The 16,650-nt window shown below is 51.6% G+C and overlaps 6 protein-coding genes across 7 annotated transcripts; 4 read left to right on the top strand and 2 right to left on the bottom strand.

The window, feature by feature from the left end:
• Positions 1-268: 268 nt before the first annotated feature.
• On the top strand, positions 269-1,511 carry PV06_05085 (uncharacterized protein; the record flags this gene model as incomplete). The annotated part of the gene is made up of 3 exons (XM_016406054.1): positions 269-480; positions 561-1,134; positions 1,197-1,511. 3 exons carry the CDS (start codon positions 269-271, stop codon positions 1,509-1,511), a joined length of 1,101 nt encoding a protein of 366 aa, XP_016264260.1.
• Positions 1,512-1,850: 339 nt separating this feature from the next.
• On the top strand, positions 1,851-3,258 carry PV06_05086 (uncharacterized protein; the record flags this gene model as incomplete). Its single annotated transcript, XM_016406055.1, has 6 exons — positions 1,851-1,939; positions 1,989-2,225; positions 2,277-2,398; positions 2,447-2,854; positions 2,903-3,181; positions 3,230-3,258. 6 exons carry the CDS (start codon positions 1,851-1,853, stop codon positions 3,256-3,258), a joined length of 1,164 nt encoding a protein of 387 aa, XP_016264261.1.
• A 244-nt stretch (positions 3,259-3,502) lies between these two features.
• On the top strand, positions 3,503-5,644 carry PV06_05087 (uncharacterized protein). The gene is made up of 2 exons (XM_016406056.1): positions 3,503-3,853; positions 4,014-5,644. The coding sequence occupies exons 1-2, from the start codon at positions 3,696-3,698 to the stop codon at positions 5,476-5,478; spliced, it is 1,623 nt and encodes a 540-aa protein (XP_016264262.1). The 5' UTR covers positions 3,503-3,695; the 3' UTR covers positions 5,479-5,644.
• A 221-nt stretch (positions 5,645-5,865) lies between these two features.
• On the bottom strand, positions 5,866-6,841 carry PV06_05088 (uncharacterized protein; the record flags this gene model as incomplete). The annotated part of the gene is made up of 2 exons (XM_016406057.1): positions 5,866-6,724; positions 6,771-6,841. 2 exons carry the CDS (start codon positions 6,839-6,841, stop codon positions 5,911-5,913), a joined length of 885 nt encoding a protein of 294 aa, XP_016264263.1. The 3' UTR covers positions 5,866-5,910.
• Positions 6,842-10,077: 3,236 nt separating this feature from the next.
• On the top strand, positions 10,078-14,827 carry PV06_05089 (uncharacterized protein; the record flags this gene model as incomplete). The annotated part of the gene is made up of 9 exons (XM_016406058.1): positions 10,078-12,279; positions 12,329-12,343; positions 12,398-12,700; positions 12,751-13,159; positions 13,213-13,469; positions 13,527-13,940; positions 14,007-14,138; positions 14,208-14,313; positions 14,385-14,827. 9 exons carry the CDS (start codon positions 10,078-10,080, stop codon positions 14,825-14,827), a joined length of 4,281 nt encoding a protein of 1,426 aa, XP_016264264.1.
• Positions 13,955-16,611, bottom strand: PV06_05090. Of its 2 annotated transcripts, XM_016406059.1 has the most exons (3): positions 16,337-16,611; positions 16,204-16,259; positions 13,955-16,099 (listed from the first exon to the last, which is right to left on the bottom strand). In XM_016406059.1, the coding sequence occupies exons 1-3, from the start codon at positions 16,475-16,477 to the stop codon at positions 15,238-15,240; spliced, it is 1,059 nt and encodes a 352-aa protein (XP_016264265.1). In that variant the 5' UTR covers positions 16,478-16,611; the 3' UTR covers positions 13,955-15,237. The 2 variants fall into 2 exon arrangements, with proteins under 2 accessions (XP_016264265.1, XP_016264266.1); XM_016406060.1 differs by having other exon boundaries at positions 13,955-16,259.
• Positions 16,612-16,650: the final 39 nt, after the last annotated feature.

Genomic DNA, 16,650 nt, shown 5'->3' on the forward strand with positions numbered 1-16,650 from the left:
AGATCTGGTGTTGTCTGCAAAGATACTGTATGAATCCTCGTCAACACCTACTCCGAGTTAGTGAAAGGCGCAACGCAGAATGAATATCGATATGACGTTGTTAGGCTATTGTTTTGAGCGCCTAGAAAAAATGCCATGATGGGCTTTGGCAGTGAGAGCCTCGTCCCGCAAAACTTGCAGCCTCGCTTCCAACCATTTCTCTTTTCATGCCGATCCTCCATTTCTCTCCCTCTTTTGTTCCTTGGAAAAGGTAGCGCGAGTGTCGGAGATGTCGAACCCTTCAAATCCACCCTCGGGCACTTCCACCCCTCGAGCATTCACCGCCCCCGGCACGACCGCCGAAGAACTCCTCAAATCGCAGACGGTCGGCTTGGTCAATCTCGCCGACTTTCGGAAACGGCGTGCCGACGTGCTAGAACAAAAGGACAAAGAGGCCCGGTCCGCGGGGGCAAACACACCCGACGTCGAAGATGGCGAAGAGTGAGAAGGATCCCTGTCGCCTTGCCTTTTGCGGTTGTCGTTGTCAGGAGTGGGCGCGGGTGCTAATTTCCAAAGTACAGTGCGGTGACAGGGCGATCGGATCAACCTCCCAAGAAAAGGAACAAGAAGAAAAAGAAAGCTGCCATGGGCCTCTTGTCGTTTGGTGAAGATGAAAACGAGGACGATGAAGGCGGAACATCTACACCTGCGGCGGCGCGCAGTTTGAGGACCTCAGCCGAAGCGTCGCCCGAACCGTCGAGCACTGCGCGAAAGCTGACGCCGAACCCGAAGTCTGGGCTACCGCCGCCACGGGCACTGACGAAGGCCGCACTCGCTGCGGAGGCGGCCGAACGAGAGAGACTGAGAAAAGAGTTCCTCGAGATGCAGGAGGCGGTGAAAGAGAGCGAGATTGCCGTGCCTTTTGTCTTTTACGACGGCGCGAACATACCCGGTGGCACTGTCAAAGTGAAGAAGGGCGATCACATTTGGTTGCTGTTGGAGCGGTGTAGGAAAGTCGGCGCCGAGTTGGGTGTCAGTGGCAGCGCGAACGGGAGTGGTGCGAGCCTGAAGAGCATTGAGAACAGTAAGAAACAATGGGCTCGTGTCGGGGTCGACGATCTGATGTGTGTTCGAGGCGAGGTTATTGTGCCCCATGTAAGTTGCGGAACCGCTGCCTCATGCAACCTTGAGACAGACGGCGAACTAACACATGATAGCACTACGAGTTTCATTACTTTATCGCCAACAAGATCCCTGATCCGGCGAGGGAGGGTCGGCTGTTGTTCGATTACTCAAACACGGTGGACAAGAAAGACCAGGATGCACCGTTGTTGCGTGTACCTGGACAAGAGGAGATTGAGGGACAGAATGACGATCCAACGTTGACAAAGGTCGTAGATCGGAGGTGGTATGAGAGGAATAAACACATTTACCCAGCCAGCTTGTGGAAAGAGTTCAAGGTTGGCAAAGAATTCGAAGAGATGGCAAAGGGTAGAAGAGATGCTCAGGGAAATGCTTTCTTCTTTGGTTGAGCGAAACCATCAAGTGCAACCGCTGAGGCAGTGGAATGAGTGAGAGACTCTGAAGCAGCACAAAGACGATATAATCAATTGTTGAGTGCTTCGCCGGATGGGAAACTGGAACTGGGTTGGTGGCTTCTTCTTCTTCTTCGTCGTCGTCGTCGTCCTCCTCCTTCCTTCGCTTTCAGTCCACGAACAGCTTCCCTCGACAAACTTCCTTCCCAGTTTCATCCCAACCTCAGTTGGTGCACATGCTACAAAGTCAACACCCAACACCGACTCTGTTTTACAGGCACCTGCTATTAGTCCATACTGGGAGACTCCTGCAGTCCAACCTCTGCTTCATGAGATATGGAAATCCCTCTGGTCTGTAACAACAGCCGCCTGGGCCGAGAATGTAGGACAGCCTTGACCCGTGAAGCAGTTGTGACAACATGCTCGTAGGTATGAGACCACCCGATATGCCGCAGGTAACTAACATGTTTCCAGGCACATTTTCTGTATCGACTGCGCTGAAAAGACCGGACTTTTGGGCCCGAAGTTTGACCAGCGTCATTGTCCTTGCTGCGATTGCAACCTCCCCAAGCCAGATGATGTTGATCGAACCCGACTGGATCCTACTGATGACTACAAGACACTTGTTCTGAGCGGGTTAGACCCTCCAACCATCCTCGACATAGCTGCGAGGGCGGTGTCATTTTGGCAGAACCAAAGTGCACAGGAGATGTGAGGACGATCCAATGCCTTGTAAAGATCCGATCTCTGACACTTTCACAGGATATGTCAGCACCTTTCAGTGAAGGATATTACCGAGCGCAACAGTATTCTTGAAGCGAAGTTGAAGAAGGCCTACCACGAAGCCGATATCGAGTTCGAGGCTGGACAAAAAAAGATCAATGGTATGAAGGCTGCAGAACATTGTATTTACCGAGCTGACAAGGATTCAGAGCTCACCGCTGAGCTTCGAGAATTGCGTAGACGATATGATGAATTGATCAGGGCTTATCGAGAAAAGGACCGCAAGCTCAATCAAACCCAGAAACTATACAGTACCCTCAAACAACGAGCCCAGGCCCAAAATATGATCCCCTCTGCTACATTGAATGTATCGAAAGATGTCGAGCAGACAGTGCAGTCGATCGAGAGCGCGCGACGGTCCGATGCAAGGTTCCTCAAACCAGAATTACCTCGTCAAGATCTTCGGACTTCGACTCTGCTGAAGAGGACACCTCAACCAATGGATGGCACACAGAACAGTGTTGAGCTTCTTACCCACCAAAGATCTGGAAACAGTGTCGCAGGATCTATTCAAGCAGAGATGTCGTACACACGCGCAACTCCGGGATTCAACCTCGGTAAGTGTTCTCGCCTACGCATGCATCAATGTGGCTAATGGCTTCAAGCGACCTTTGGAAGTTCAGGCACGCCTTTACGTCGGGAAACCCTTCAGACGAACACTGGCACTTCCATTGATGGTCGGCCGCAACCTCCGAGCACGGTTGCAAGGGCTAGTACTGGGCCAGATCAACATGTACCAGGCTTTGTCAGACGACAGTCTCTTCGTGGTAGCAGGGAATCGATTTCGATGCAGAGCCGTACTGGAACTTTATCTGGTGCAAGGGCTGGTCGACCTGGAACCATTGAGCCGAGCGACGTGGGGTCCAAATTTGATCAATATGCTGGTTGGTAGATCTCTTTATGGGTTGACATGACTAACTGACTCTTTATAGACAAGTTTTATCATCCTCCGAAACCATAGATGATGTTACTCGAATATGATATTGGACTTCAGAAACTTGCTGCGCATAGGTACTCCAGCCTTTGGCTCGAGTTCACGATGTTCGTTATGTGGGCCATCCCAACATTGACAATTGATGGCAATTGATAGGAGTCGGCGACTTATATGGACGATATCGAGTAGCATTGTTTCCATTGCGAATAACTTGGCAGCAGATTTTTCGTACGAGAATAACAGTAGCGATCCAATCGATTTGTCGAAATCAGGCCTATCGAATTAAGTGAGACGAGAAACTCGAACATCACCCGCATCGGAATCGTTATCGGCACTTGTCAGCGGCATCGCTCGTTTACTCTGTGAACCCACCCACCCTTTGTGATATCGCATAACTTCAAGTATGGCCGTTACCATGCGTTATTGTTCCTTTGACCTTGAGTTTAACAGTGTAAAATTTCAATATGGGAGGCTCTACTGGGGTAGAGAACGTCAGCAAGACTGACAGTGGTGTTGACCTTGAGGAATCGAGCCCGACTTCGCCAGCAATAGTCGACAATAAGAATGAGGCTACGGTCGACAATGAAGCTATTCAAAGAACAGTGCTCAAAGCTTCCAACGTGTAAGTCTATTGACAACGTTCTCCCTTCAACTACCCCCCGAATACTCGGACTCGGCCTCCAGAAGTTGAAGCATCCCATTCTAGCCATTATTCATATCCCTCCACCTAGTACATATCATACCTACTTATGTTCTATTGACTCACTTGGCTTTGTTTCTAGACGACAAATCATAATCGTCCTGGCTGGCTTCACTGTCACGGCGATGACATGTTCCATAGTCTTCGCCTTTGGTGTGTACCAGGCCCTGTATGAAGACATGTCTCAGAACCCTGACACGCCATTCACGTCTACCTCCTCCGCCGAGATCGGACTCATTGGGACGCTGGCCCTCTCGCTGATGACACTGGGCGGACCGTTCGCCATGACGTGGGCGAAGCTCTTCTCTCCCCAGATCGTCATCGGCGCGGGAGGGGTGGTGTTTGGGATCGCGTTCGTCCTCGCCAGCTTCAGCCAGCAACCGTGGCAATTTGCCTTGACGCAGGGCTTGCTGGCCGGGGTCGGGACATGTATGTCGTACGTGCCCACGACGGCCGTGGTGCCGACTTGGTTCGACAAACGCCGCGCTTTCGCGATGGGCGTCACGATAAGTGGTACCGGCGTGGGCGGCATGTTCTGGCCTCCCGTCTTACGAGCGCTCATCACCCACGTCGGGTTCAGGAATGCGATGCGCATCTCAGGGTGTACTTGCGCTGTGCTCGTCGTGGCCGCCGGGTGTGCCTTGCCCTTTGAACCGGGGTTTCGAGGACGTATGCAGCTGACAGTACCTACACCTACACCTACAGCTGGGTTCACCACGACTGCAGCGACGACAACAACAACGAACAGGTCGACTCGTTCGAGCAGCGCAAGGACGATTCTACGTCGCATGACGACCCTGCCCAAACTAGATTCCGGCGTCGCCACGTCTCGAAAATTCGTCGCCCAGGCACTCGCCAATTTCGTCCAAGCGGCCGGATACTCGACCCCTTTGTTTTTTTACGCCGCCTACGCCCAGAGTAGGGGGTTCGGGGCCGACGCGGCGGCCAACTTCATCACCCTCAGCAACGCTTCGAATTTTGTTTCGCGTATAATGATTGGCTACGCCGCGGACAGATTGGGTCGACTGAATGCACTTTTTGTGACGACGGTCTTGACCGCGATCACGGTACTTGGGTTTTGGCTCCCGAGTACGTTTTGTGACGTGAATCACGACGCCCACGGCGACAACGGCAACACATGCGACACCGACGAAGCCAATGTTTTGTTTTTCATCTTCACCGTCCTTTACGGTTCATTCGCCAGCGCCTACATCTCCCTGTTCCCCGCGTGTCTGTTGGAGCTGTTTGGCCACCGACACTTTACGGCCGTCAGCGGCAGCTTGTACCTGGTCCGGGGAGCCGGTGCTTTGGTGGGCACCCCCCTGACGGGACTGCTCATCCCTCGGGCCACGGCGCTCACCCAGGCCACGACCTACACCCGCGCCGCCGTCACGGTGGGGGCCCTGATGTCTGCGGCCGCCGTCTTCACGGCGTGGGCCAGGGTCGAAGCTCAATTTGGCACGGATATGAATGCGGGTGCACAGAGTACGAGGGCACAAGATACGAGTACAAGGACGAACAAATGGAAACGGAAGTGGAAAGCCTAAGCAAGTCCCCGCCTCAATTATATAGCAGTCGTCAAGACCTACTCTACCTCCCACGCGTCCATGTCGATACCTCCTCCAAGGTCATGGATTTTGCCTTCGGGCTTCAATCAGCTGGGCATAACTACTGCACACAACAACACATTTCTTCATGAACGATTTGTAGTTTATGCTAAGACATTGCGGTTTCGAAACTTGCGGCATCACAATCACAACTGTCATCATCACTCTCGAGAGCGGCAGTATTATTCAAAGATGCCTGTTTCTACAACTTGAAACCTTCATGATGGCCCAAGTTCCGTGCCACGTCCAGCGGTGTCCGACCTGATTTGTCCTCCGCCCCAACGTCGGCATGATAGTCCAAGAGGCCCCGACGACCTCGATCATCCCACCGTGGATGATCCCCCCGCTCTGTGAAGGAGTGTCGAAGCCATTTCATCGTGAAAGCGTGACGCGTTTCGCGTTTGGGTCCAGTCCGGCTCGGACAAACGTTCTCATTATCTTCCCATAGGCAGCTTCGATACTTCCGCTGCTGATCGCGGGGTCCTTGGATGTCGGCAAAGTTTTGGCGCTGAAGAAGTTGGCCTCCCCCAGAGCCCCCATCATCGCCTGGTTGTCAGGCTGACATTGCGCCAGGACTGTCTCGAGGATTTCCGTGCGGCCGAAAGACCTCGAATCGGGCCAGCCCTTGATGACCGACTGGATTGCGATCACCAGAAAAGTGACGGCATTCTTTCGCTTGAACTCTTCCGGCAATGATGTCAGGATATCCCGCAAGCAGAGGTTGAGATGACACACAGTGACCAAGTACACCAGGTTGACATTCGGCTCATGATAGTCTTGAATGTCAGTACTGTAAGTGCCTCGCCACGCCAGGGTCGAATCATCCCAATTGGTCAGATCGTACCAAAACGTGTAAAAGTCGGGTTTGGCGGCGAGATCTTGGACCAGATGTGCGCGTGACCTGCCACTGATTGTCTCCAGATGCCACATATAGCATAGAAACAGTGATATCTCTTTCCGGACATTATCCATTGACTTCGCGTGGTGGAAAAGAAGCAGCATCTCATGGCCGGTTATGCCTACAAGAGCCGCAGGCTGATTTAGCAACAGCCTCGACGTCGAGATCGCCTTAACGATCCATTCTTTCGCTGTTTGATGGATGTACTGGACCTTTCCAGAGACAATTTCAAGCAGACCGCCTCCTCGACTGGTCAATCGTCTCTCTAGCTCTCGAGATGACCCGTAACTAATCGTAGGAGATCATCTGTCTCGTCCCTGACTTTTGCACTGACATATTTGAAGTCTGCTTCTCGGTGCCTGCCGTCGTTGCCAATGACATGGCCCAGGTTGCGATCGCTGACATGTTTGGTGAACAGGGATTGCATTACATGACCTGTGATCTCCATAAAACGCGAGATATCAAGCGGGCTCCGAGTACACAAGGCAATCTGGTACATCGCGTATGCTTCAAAATTACACTTTGCTTTCATCTTCTCCGGCTTTCTCCGGCCCCATGCGCAGCACGGCGGGTGTACAGATGTCCTCCAGTTCGACAGGAATATCCTCGAGAATATCATTCAGTTCCTCAACATTGTCACCTTCCTGTATTCCTTGGACTAATTCATCCATCACAAGGCGGACCCGGATGAAGACACCTTGGGCCAGCCGAGATATCCTTGCAAGGATCACTTCAACGAATTCTGTCTTTTCCTCAACGTGGCGTAGGGATAGCTCCATTCGTATGCGGCCACGGGCGTACAGCATCATATCGCCTGATGTGTGGTCGTGGATCTTGAAACCTGAATGGTCCTGAAGCCAGTCTATGAATTGTGTCTCAGGGCGGCTGGCTAAGCAAAGCTTCACCTGTACAACTTTTGGATCGGAAGATGCTACCAGATTAACCAGAAGCTTGAGCATTTCAACACGTGAGCCAGAGTGCTCATCCAGAGCATCTATGAAGAGACACAGGTTTAGAGGCAGTGTGGTCTGACGGATGATGGCCAAAAGGGCCGCTTGTAATCGGCCAGCGGTCCACCGTTTTCTCTCCTCCGTAATGTCTGATTTCGAATTTGGATTCAAACGTGCTAGGTTAAGCTCGTCAAAAACCAGCTGGCCATTGGGATTTGGGTTCTCGATCGAGACCTCGTTCACATAGATGGGAAGTACATATCGCGCTAGTTCGGGACGTTTCGTAAGAAGACTGTGCAGCAGCTGAAATAGTAAACCACGTGTTGACTTTTGTATCTCCCAGCCACGGTCGTAGACAAAGAAGCCGCTTATGAGCCAGTCCCTCGGCGAGCTCTGTTGTAGCAACGATTTTGTGCGCATGTGCTGCATTGCATACTTCATCGCAGTTGACTTTCCAGAGCCGGGTTTGCCCTGAATCCAAAAAGTGCTGTTCCGGTGTTTCGCTCGGAGCCACTGGTAAAAGGGGACGGTTTCACTAAAGATCCAGTCACAGGTACCTCGAAAGCTGTCCTGGATAGTGGCCGACCGGAATTCAATCTCTTTGATCTCGAGGCTGGTCAGACAGCGACGAGCCTCATCTTTTTCTGTATAGTACGTAGGTATTAGCAGATCCTACACGTGTCTCACATATTTGGCTGCAGCCAAGGGACAGGCGACTCAAGTGCATACCTCGCAGTGACAAGGACAGAGGGTCCGAGAGCCAGCGCCGCAGAACAGCAAGGATTCTTGTGAAGCCGATGTCGCTGGATGGGGCAAATCTTGTCATGTTGTGGTGGTTTGCGGGAATGTCACGCACGACCTCACGCCCGTTGCCTATGACGGATGAATATGGCTCGACAATCATAACTCCTTTGGTGGGCGAAATTTCTCGAAACCACTGAACCTGAATTTGTCCGTCGACTAGCATGGCTGCAAAACCATCCGAGATGCGCTCAAGCACAGCCGAGTTACGTTCCAGTGTTCGCAAAAGATCTATATTCGGTTGTGTGTATGCCATCCGGGATATCTGGAAAGCGATCTTCCCCAGCGAGGCAGTGGCTGATCCTCTATGGGGAGTACCCAAGAAACAAACTCCAACAACAGCAGGCCATATCTCTTTCAGATAGGTCCTGGTCATACTGGGAAAAACCAGAGCATCTTTGACGACAATACCTCCAAGAATATGTACCACAAACACCAAAGGGCGCTGTTTCTGTGCAGGTGTGGTCCGTACAGCAGTCAGGTCCGCTAGGAGTTGTTTCGCATGCTGAGACACGGTGGATTGTGAAGCAAAGGAGAAGAAACTAGTGACATTGGCATCATAGCCCAAGTGAAGGCGCGAGTATCTGGCAAGGCCACGGGGAGGAGGTCGCCTGGTCAGAATATGTGGCTTTGAGACCGTGAGGATGTGTCAACATCATCTCATGTGGCATATGTCTCCTCTTTCAGGTCACCGACCAAGGGTCTGCAGCTCGGAGGCACATCCTCGCTGTTACCATTGCGTCTCCAGAAGGCCCATGTTTTCTGTGGACTGGAAGTATTGCCGCGGAATCTCGTAGGGTCTTCGAGTACATCACGACGGCTCAGGATACTTGTTGAGAACGGCCGTGAGGAGGATCTACAAGTCCAGGTGTCAGAGGGATGTCCGAATAAGCCGTGGACAAAGATGATACTGTGGAGGTTAGTTTGATGATCCTATCAACCGTGCTTATTGCTTACTCCACAGAAGCATGGACATCATCGTTATCCGTAGAGGAGGATGATATCTTGCTCAACCCTATACAGCGGACTCTGGACATGTTGAAGGACGAAATGTCCCATGTCTTCGCTTGGAAACATGTTGGACTTTGCGAGCCATCTTAGATGTCGCTGCGAGGCTGGTTTGGTAGGCATTGTGGAAGCGCAGGTAAAATAGCCCTGTAACGTCGGCTGCGGGTGTCATTCATTCGTGGGCTAAAACAGGGTAAAACACGCCCGCATTTTGTCTCTAAGCAATCAACAACACCGACTTGGCTCATCTTCCACTTGGAATTCGTAATGATCCTCACTTTATCCGCATCTGGACATAGTTGGCTTCGAACCTGCTTTGCTGTTCGGACAGCTCTACGGAGTACGGAGTACGTCTGTTTATTATCTCCCCCTGCTTAGTGCGGCTATGCCTGCAGACTACTCCCCTAGAGCGCCTGCAAGGTGCCGAATGTAGGTGCAGCTGAAGATATCTCCAGGGGGATAGAAAGCAGAATTGCGACAACAAGGCTACAGCATTGAGTTGTCCAGCTAGTGGCAGGCCTTGTCGACGAATCACGTAAGTTGCCGCTACAGGTCGAGTCCCCAGGCCCTCACGTCCATGCTGTGATCAGGCTGAGATTCGTATCGAGTCCATGATCCTGGTTTGTTGTTGCATTGGTTCCGCGGGGGCCAATTCAGTATCATCATGTCTGCCACTACCGAGAAACCATTAGCTGAAGGTTGTCCGATCCTGGCCTCTGGTGGGATTGCGTGGTGGAGGGGTATTCTCAGCCTGATCACTGTGGTATATCTTACTCTAGCCATTCCCTCCTCCATTCGACAGTCTGATCTTGGGTCCTCATTTCGAATGTGAAGCCGCCTGAGCCTTTAATATCCCAACTTCACCTCATTTCTCCCAAAATTATGGGTGATTTACCATCTGAAACGGAGGAGGACAGGGTCCCTTCGGACGAGATCAATGCCGGTTGTTCGAATTCTGACATACAGCTTCTTGCTGCAGTCTATGACAGGGCAATCGACAAGGCTGAAGCGCTTCTGTCCGAGCCTGATGTCAAGCTCGATGCAAAGGATGAAAACGGAGAGACAGCCCTGCACATAGCCTGCCGCCGTGGCTACGATGACATTGTGGAGAATATGCTGAAAAGGTTTCCAGACATCAATAGGAAGGACGATGATGGGTGGACACCGCTCTACAGTGCTGCATGGGGTGGCCATGCATCCATAGTTTCCTTACTTCTCTCAAAAACCGGTCTGCCCTCTGTCAGCAAGAACAAACCTAAGACGGGTTCGAAACTCGATGGTACGAAGAGCGGCCGCCAACTTCCCATCAGCGGTAGTCAAATCGAAATAGACTCGCCAGATTACCAGGGGAGAACGCCTCTGCACACCGCGAGCTACTGGGGATATACAGATGTTGTCAACGAGATTGTATCGTACAAGGCAAACCCCAATATTCATCAAAGCGAAAGGAGCTTGGACACAAAAGACAATGCAGATCGAACACCACTTTATATTGCCGTTGAAGAAGGTTACGCAGAAGTAGTGAGAGCATTACGCACCGCGAATGCTACTATTCTTGTCAACGATCGCACCGCTCTCCATCTTGCATCGGAACGTGGAAGCCAGGAAGTCGTGGAAGCCGTTCTCGGCCTCGGATCCGGGCGGTCTGCCCTGACGGTCAGAACGACTGATGAGAGGAAGGAATGTCCGCTCCACGTCGCCGCCCGCCATGGCGGAACTGCTATTGTCGAAGAGCTACTAAAACCACGGTCCGATGGCTTCACTGGCTGTGTTGATGCAACGAGCGGACAGAATGGGATGGTTCCAGGACAAAAGCTTGCCCAGCGGGCTTCTGATCGCTGGCCAGTGTTTGACCAGATTAAAGCCCAAGACTCAGATGGAAACACGCCCGTGCACCTGGCGGCCGAGGAGGGTAAAGCTGATGTGGTGAAGATCCTCCTCGAGAAGTCAGAGAATGATATATGTGGAAATATGTTTAACCAGGCTGGCGATTCGGTACTACATGTCGCAGCCAAAAAGGGGCGTTTGAAAGTCATACAAGAACTTCTGAACCGGAAAGTGAACGTTATTCAAACCACCCAGGTTGAGGAGAATACAGCTTTGCATCTCGCTGCCTCCCGCGGTCATGTTCCGGTGGTGGTGGCTCTCGTCTCCGTGATGAAGTCAACTGACGTAGAGGAGTTGAAGAATGCAGAATCGGAAACTGCCCTTGGTCAAGCAGTTGCAGCGAAGCAATGGGATGTTGCTCGCAAATTATTGGACAAAATTCAAAAAGCGGACTTGGGATCACTTGGACCTGACAATGCACTCATTTCTGCTGCAGAGGATTGTATATCACACGACATGGTACAGCTATTGCTGATGAAGCAGAAGTCTAAGACCATGGATAAGAGCCGCGCGGTGCAGGAGAACAAAAGACACGTTATACCGAACTATTGGGGTCCACTTCATTGGGCAGCATATTATGGAAACGGCGTAGTAGTTCGGTCACTTCTTCTAACCACTGCCTGGACAACACGTCAGATGAAAACTGCGCTGGAAGCCTGCAAAATCGGCCTAGCCGAGTTGAGAAACGGCCCTGAACCGGAATTCGTTGATAAGCCTGGCGAAGGACCATCTCATCTTGAGGAGCGCATCCAAGGCCTGGGGAAACGGAGGGACTCGCAGTTGGGTATCGGTCCATCCGGGAAGACCAAGCAAACCGCAGAGGGCAGAGCTAATCCTCATGAGCGCGAGATAGAAGAAAGATATGCTCTGCCCCTTGATATGCTGCAAGATCCTCCATTTCTAGAAGCGTCCGACCCGCAAGAGACATACGAGAAGCCCGAGCTGACAGATGAAGATATAAAACTCTCAATTGCCGATTTCGACGCTACCGTTGTGGATTTCTATCGAGACGGAGATCGGTCTGGCCTTCTACGTCGGTCTCGTAAGGTCTGTCAGGTCATATTTGAAGACGGCCCCGACGCAATAATGAGAAAAGCAAGAGACACTCTGAACAATCTTGAAAATGGTATTGGCAAAGAGAAAGGATTCAGTGACAAGCACCTTCAATTCCGATGGATACACTTGCCGGCGAACAATGTAAGTACTCTCTGGCCATCTTTCAGAACGCTTCACTAATATCCGGTAGCTCGAATGGATGCAGGTAAGTACTGGAGCACGGATTTGCTCCGTACGGCAATAACGAAGACCTAAATAGGATTTGACAAAGAGAATTTATGTGGAGAGAGAACGGCCACGACAGAATTACAAAGATGTGGCAGACTTCCTTCGGCGCAGTTGGTATGAACTGCCAGAAGGGCCTTCAAATGCACGCTTCATGAAGCCTGGCTGCAAGAAAGAGTCCTTCACTCCACTGTCTCTGAGTCAAAAAACTGCAGACGCTTCAACTCAAACATCTAATACTTCGCCCTCCGGGACTGGGGAACAAGTGCCAGAGACAAGCACAACACCTTCCGATGAAGGAACGTCACAGAGATCGTTCCGTAAACTTGCCTTGTATGTGAGTATTTGCTTTGGCTTGAAGCTTGCACTGTGTGACCATGTTCTTAGATGCCGTATGTCACCTTCGCGGAATATACCCCAGCCGAGGCTTGCTCATGGCAACGGTCCTCCTCTTCTGATAGTGGGAGCGACGACGGCTCAACGCTGGGAGAGGACCTGAAGAAATACCAGAGACTATTGGAGATCTATCACGACAAGATTATCCACGGATCCCGTACGCTGGACGAATCCTACTATGAAAATCTTTCGAATATGAAAGAGCGAAACGAAGACCAAGTCGTCACGAAGTACTTTGATAAGCACTCCCAGCAGCCTCAAGAACCCAGCCTGGTCCAAACTTCCGGCCCAAGTCAAGCTGGACACGCTCGGCAAATGGCTTCTACAACCGGCAGAGTACGGGATTCACCGATAAAAATCCTGAGGGTTGACCAACTATGGCTGTGGGTTATTGATCACGGTTGGTCAGAACTTCTTTTTCCGCTAACACCCTAGTTGACATACCACTTGCAGAGACAGTCATCAGTAGCTCTACACATCGTCTCGACCATGGGGAGGATCCGGTCTTGGAAAAGATCTTTGCGTATTTGAGAGAAGAGAAGGTTGCAAGCACCGGCAGAAAAGGCAAAGGCTTGCCGTCTACAGTCGACGATATGAGCAGATTTATTCCCAAGTTTTGCATCGGCTTTTTCAACCACTGTAACTGGAAAGGCGAGTTGGAGATCGACAAATCCATCTATCAAATTTTTGCAAGTTCAATCAATGAAGAGGTAGGTTCATCTCGAATGGCTGTATAGAACAAGGCTTATATTACTCTTCGTGCTTAGGCCAACGCAGAGTCGGAGCTGTTCGACAACTTCAAGACCAAGATGACGGACATAGTCCACAAAATTGACGAGAAGAATAAGAGAGAAGGTCGGACAAGATCTCAGCATGCTACAGCGGAAACTCCCAAGGTTCAGAAGTCTGGCAAAACGGAAGACACGAGCCCGGGTGAGGAGTTGACATTTAAATCGGTCCTGAAAGCCGCTGTGCAACTTCAACATATCAAAGATATCCGAGACGAACTCAATATGTTGAAATCAGTTGTAACTCAGCAGAAGAAAGCCTGGGACGACCTTCTGGGCGAAGAATCTGACAACGTCGACGCAAGAACCTCTGCCAACACTCGCAGCCCTGCAGACTATACGATTGCTAACATAGAGGAAATGGACAAGGCTGCTTCACGCATTCAGGTATCGGTATGTTGGGCCGCCCTTTTCAGATTCTGGCTGTTCTGTTTGTTCTAACCGTAAACTCTTGCCTAGATCCTCGATGTCATGGGCCTCGAACAGAATGAAGCGAGTATCAATGAGGCTGTGTCGTCGCGGAAGCAGGCACTAGAGACTATCGAACAAGGGAGGACTCTCATGGTCTTCACAGTCATCACAATCATCTTCGTAAGGCGCAAGAGCACCAGCGTTCATTGTGGTCGGTCCCAAAAATGTCCTGACATATGAGTGCCATAGCTTCCTCTATCATTTCTCGCCTCTCTCTTTGCCCTGAACATTACCGACTTTCCACGATCGTCGGGCTCAGTGCAATTTACCCCTGGCTGGGTATATCCGAAGCTATGTAAGGGATTGCTTCCCCTGATCCTCTCATGACAAAACTTTCCATCGATACTGACCACGTCTGCCACACAGTCGGTATTACGGGTGGTATCACAATGATTGCAATCTTGATCGCTTTCTCCCGGCCACTCGTTCGGTTCTGGTCGACTATCCGGAGAAGATTTTCTCGGCCCGTGGAAACTTCCAACGTTGCTGCTCAGTCGCCATGGATCCCTGCCAATTACCCGATGGAAACCAAGAGGATGCAACAGCGGAGCCAACGCGACAGGAAACGAGTTCTTGAGTCGGACGTCGAGAAGCGGGCTCAAGCATCTTACGAGGTCGTTGATGTTGTTATTGACGAGGGAGGTGAGGTTGGTCACAAACAACAACGTGGGCTGATTGACAGAGTGCGATCGAGCTATCACAGCTCCAAGGCCGCACTGCATGAGCTCGGAGTCAAAGCGGCTTTGAGAACGGTTGCTGATAACAATCTCGGACGACGACTGGGTATGACTGCTAAGGAAACGCCTTGATTAGGCCGGAATAAGCTCAAATCCCACAAGATCAGGTTCACTTGGGTATCTCGGCGTATTGTAATTCTGTCAAGGACACATACATAATGGAGGTGATAGTTCTCCTCATTTGGTATTGTTGTCGTCTCGCGACTAATAAAAAAGTCGGCTTGCTGGGAGTTATGTTTTGATGTACCTTTTTTCCGTAATCTTTGACCATTTTTGTTTTTTCAAAGATTTATGCCTCGAAAACTACGATTTCGACCTTGGTGTATCTTTCTGGTATCCCTTCTTTTTATTGCAAATCATCATAACCATTTTCGTAGCATAAACGCCCCCTGTTTCCCTGAGAGGGTTAACCAGAATTCCCTGTGTCGTCGCCGCCCCCGGTGCTAGTAATGTTCAGGTGAGTCCGGATGACGAAACTGTCTCTACCAATTCCTCCTTCCACCTTTACCCCGTCCACGTCCAAAGCCGCCGCCTCCGCCACCACCGACACCGATACCTTGATCGAAGCCTCCACCACCACCACCGCCGCCACCTCCTCCAAAGCCTCCCGGCCCTGTGGGTGGTCCGCCGCCTTGACCTCCCATCATGGCACCTCCACCACCGGCCATGAACTGCATGAACTGGTTGGGGTCCATCGTCGTCGGGTCGAGACCCTGCGAAGTCATGGTCGCGAACATTTGTTGCATCTGAGCTTCGCTTGGCATGGCCATGGCAGACATGTCTGACATACCAGCGCCTCCTCCTCCTCCTCCTGCGTTACCGGGAGGACCACCGGGCATGGGAGGCATGCCGGGCATACCACCACCAGCACCGCCCCCGCCTCCAGGGATCCCCTCTACGAACGCCTTCATCTGTTCGGCCTGTTGATTGATCTCCTTGATCTCCTTGGGCATGGTCTGTTGTTTCAGGCAGTACGAGGCCCACGTGAACTCGTCGAAGCCGTAGTTGAAATAATCCGTGATGTCGGAGCCGGGCTTGCGCCAGGGTTTGGAGGATTCCGAAGGAAAATCCACGTCAAAGTCGGTCGAGAGGATGGGCTTGTTCGTGGTAGGGTGCACCGGGTTGCCGTTGGGGTCGAGTCTGGAGGTGTGACGCGCGGGATAGTCGGTGCCGGGTCGGCCGTTGTTGTTGGGTGGTGGTTGGGAGTCGGGCCGTTGTTGAGAGTGGTCGGCAGGGGTGCCTGGTTTGTTGACAATCGGTTGAGGCGTCGTCGACGAGGCTTTTCGCGGGTCTACGGTGGTGGGAACGGGTGTGGTGAGGCCTGGTACTCCTCGTTTGGGTTGTCTACCGAACCAAAATGTTAGCGGGGGTGTGCCTTGGGTTGGGCGTCGCATGTACGGAGTACATGAATTAGAAAGCCCCGGGAGAGGTAGGGAGGTAGGACCGACGATGAAGGATCAGGTTTGACGTCTTCTTTTGCGTCTATGATGAAATCGACATCGTCCTGGAAGTAAGTAGTAGGTCAGTGAATGTACACAGAGTCTGCTGCGGGTGGTGACAGTTTGTCGCTGGGTCACATACGTCGCTGTCTTCGACTTCCTCGCCTTCTTCTTCTCCGTCCTCGACGTCTTCCATTTTCACCTCCGCTTGGTGCTGCTGCTGCTGCTGTTCGTCCGTGTCATTATGTTCAGGGTATATATCATCTTCGTCCGAGTCCATCATCTTGTCTCTGATGTATGTGGGTAGTGATCGAGGAGTGGGGGTGTCCGCAAGCAAGCGTCGCAAACGTCGAGGCCACTTCTCTCCGAAATGAGTTGGAATCGATGCCGCGGCGGGAGATATGCGTGAGCCAGTCGATATGTTTGTTATGTTTGTCGACAAGGCTGGCGCAAGTC

Source organism: Exophiala oligosperma (genome assembly GCF_000835515.1).
Source record: "Exophiala oligosperma strain CBS 72588 unplaced genomic scaffold supercont1.4, whole genome shotgun sequence".
NCBI lineage: Eukaryota > Fungi > Ascomycota > Eurotiomycetes > Chaetothyriales > Herpotrichiellaceae > Exophiala > Exophiala oligosperma.

Coding starts and splice junctions, on each gene's coding strand:
- PV06_05087 (XM_016406056.1), top strand. CDS start 3,696: ATGGGAGGCTCTACTGGGGTAGAGAACGTCAGCAAGACTGACAGTGGT. Junction 3,854..4,013: donor GTGCTCAAAGCTTCCAACGT/GTAAGTCTATTG, acceptor CTTTGTTTCTAG/ACGACAAATCATAATCGTCC.
- PV06_05090 (XM_016406059.1), bottom strand. CDS start 16,477: ATGATGGACTCGGACGAAGATGATATATACCCTGAACATAATGACACG. Junction 16,260..16,336: donor AGGAAGTCGAAGACAGCGAC/GTATGTGACCCA, acceptor ACTTACTTCCAG/GACGATGTCGATTTCATCAT. Junction 16,100..16,203: donor GTCAAACCTGATCCTTCATC/GTCGGTCCTACC, acceptor TTGGTTCGGTAG/ACAACCCAAACGAGGAGTAC.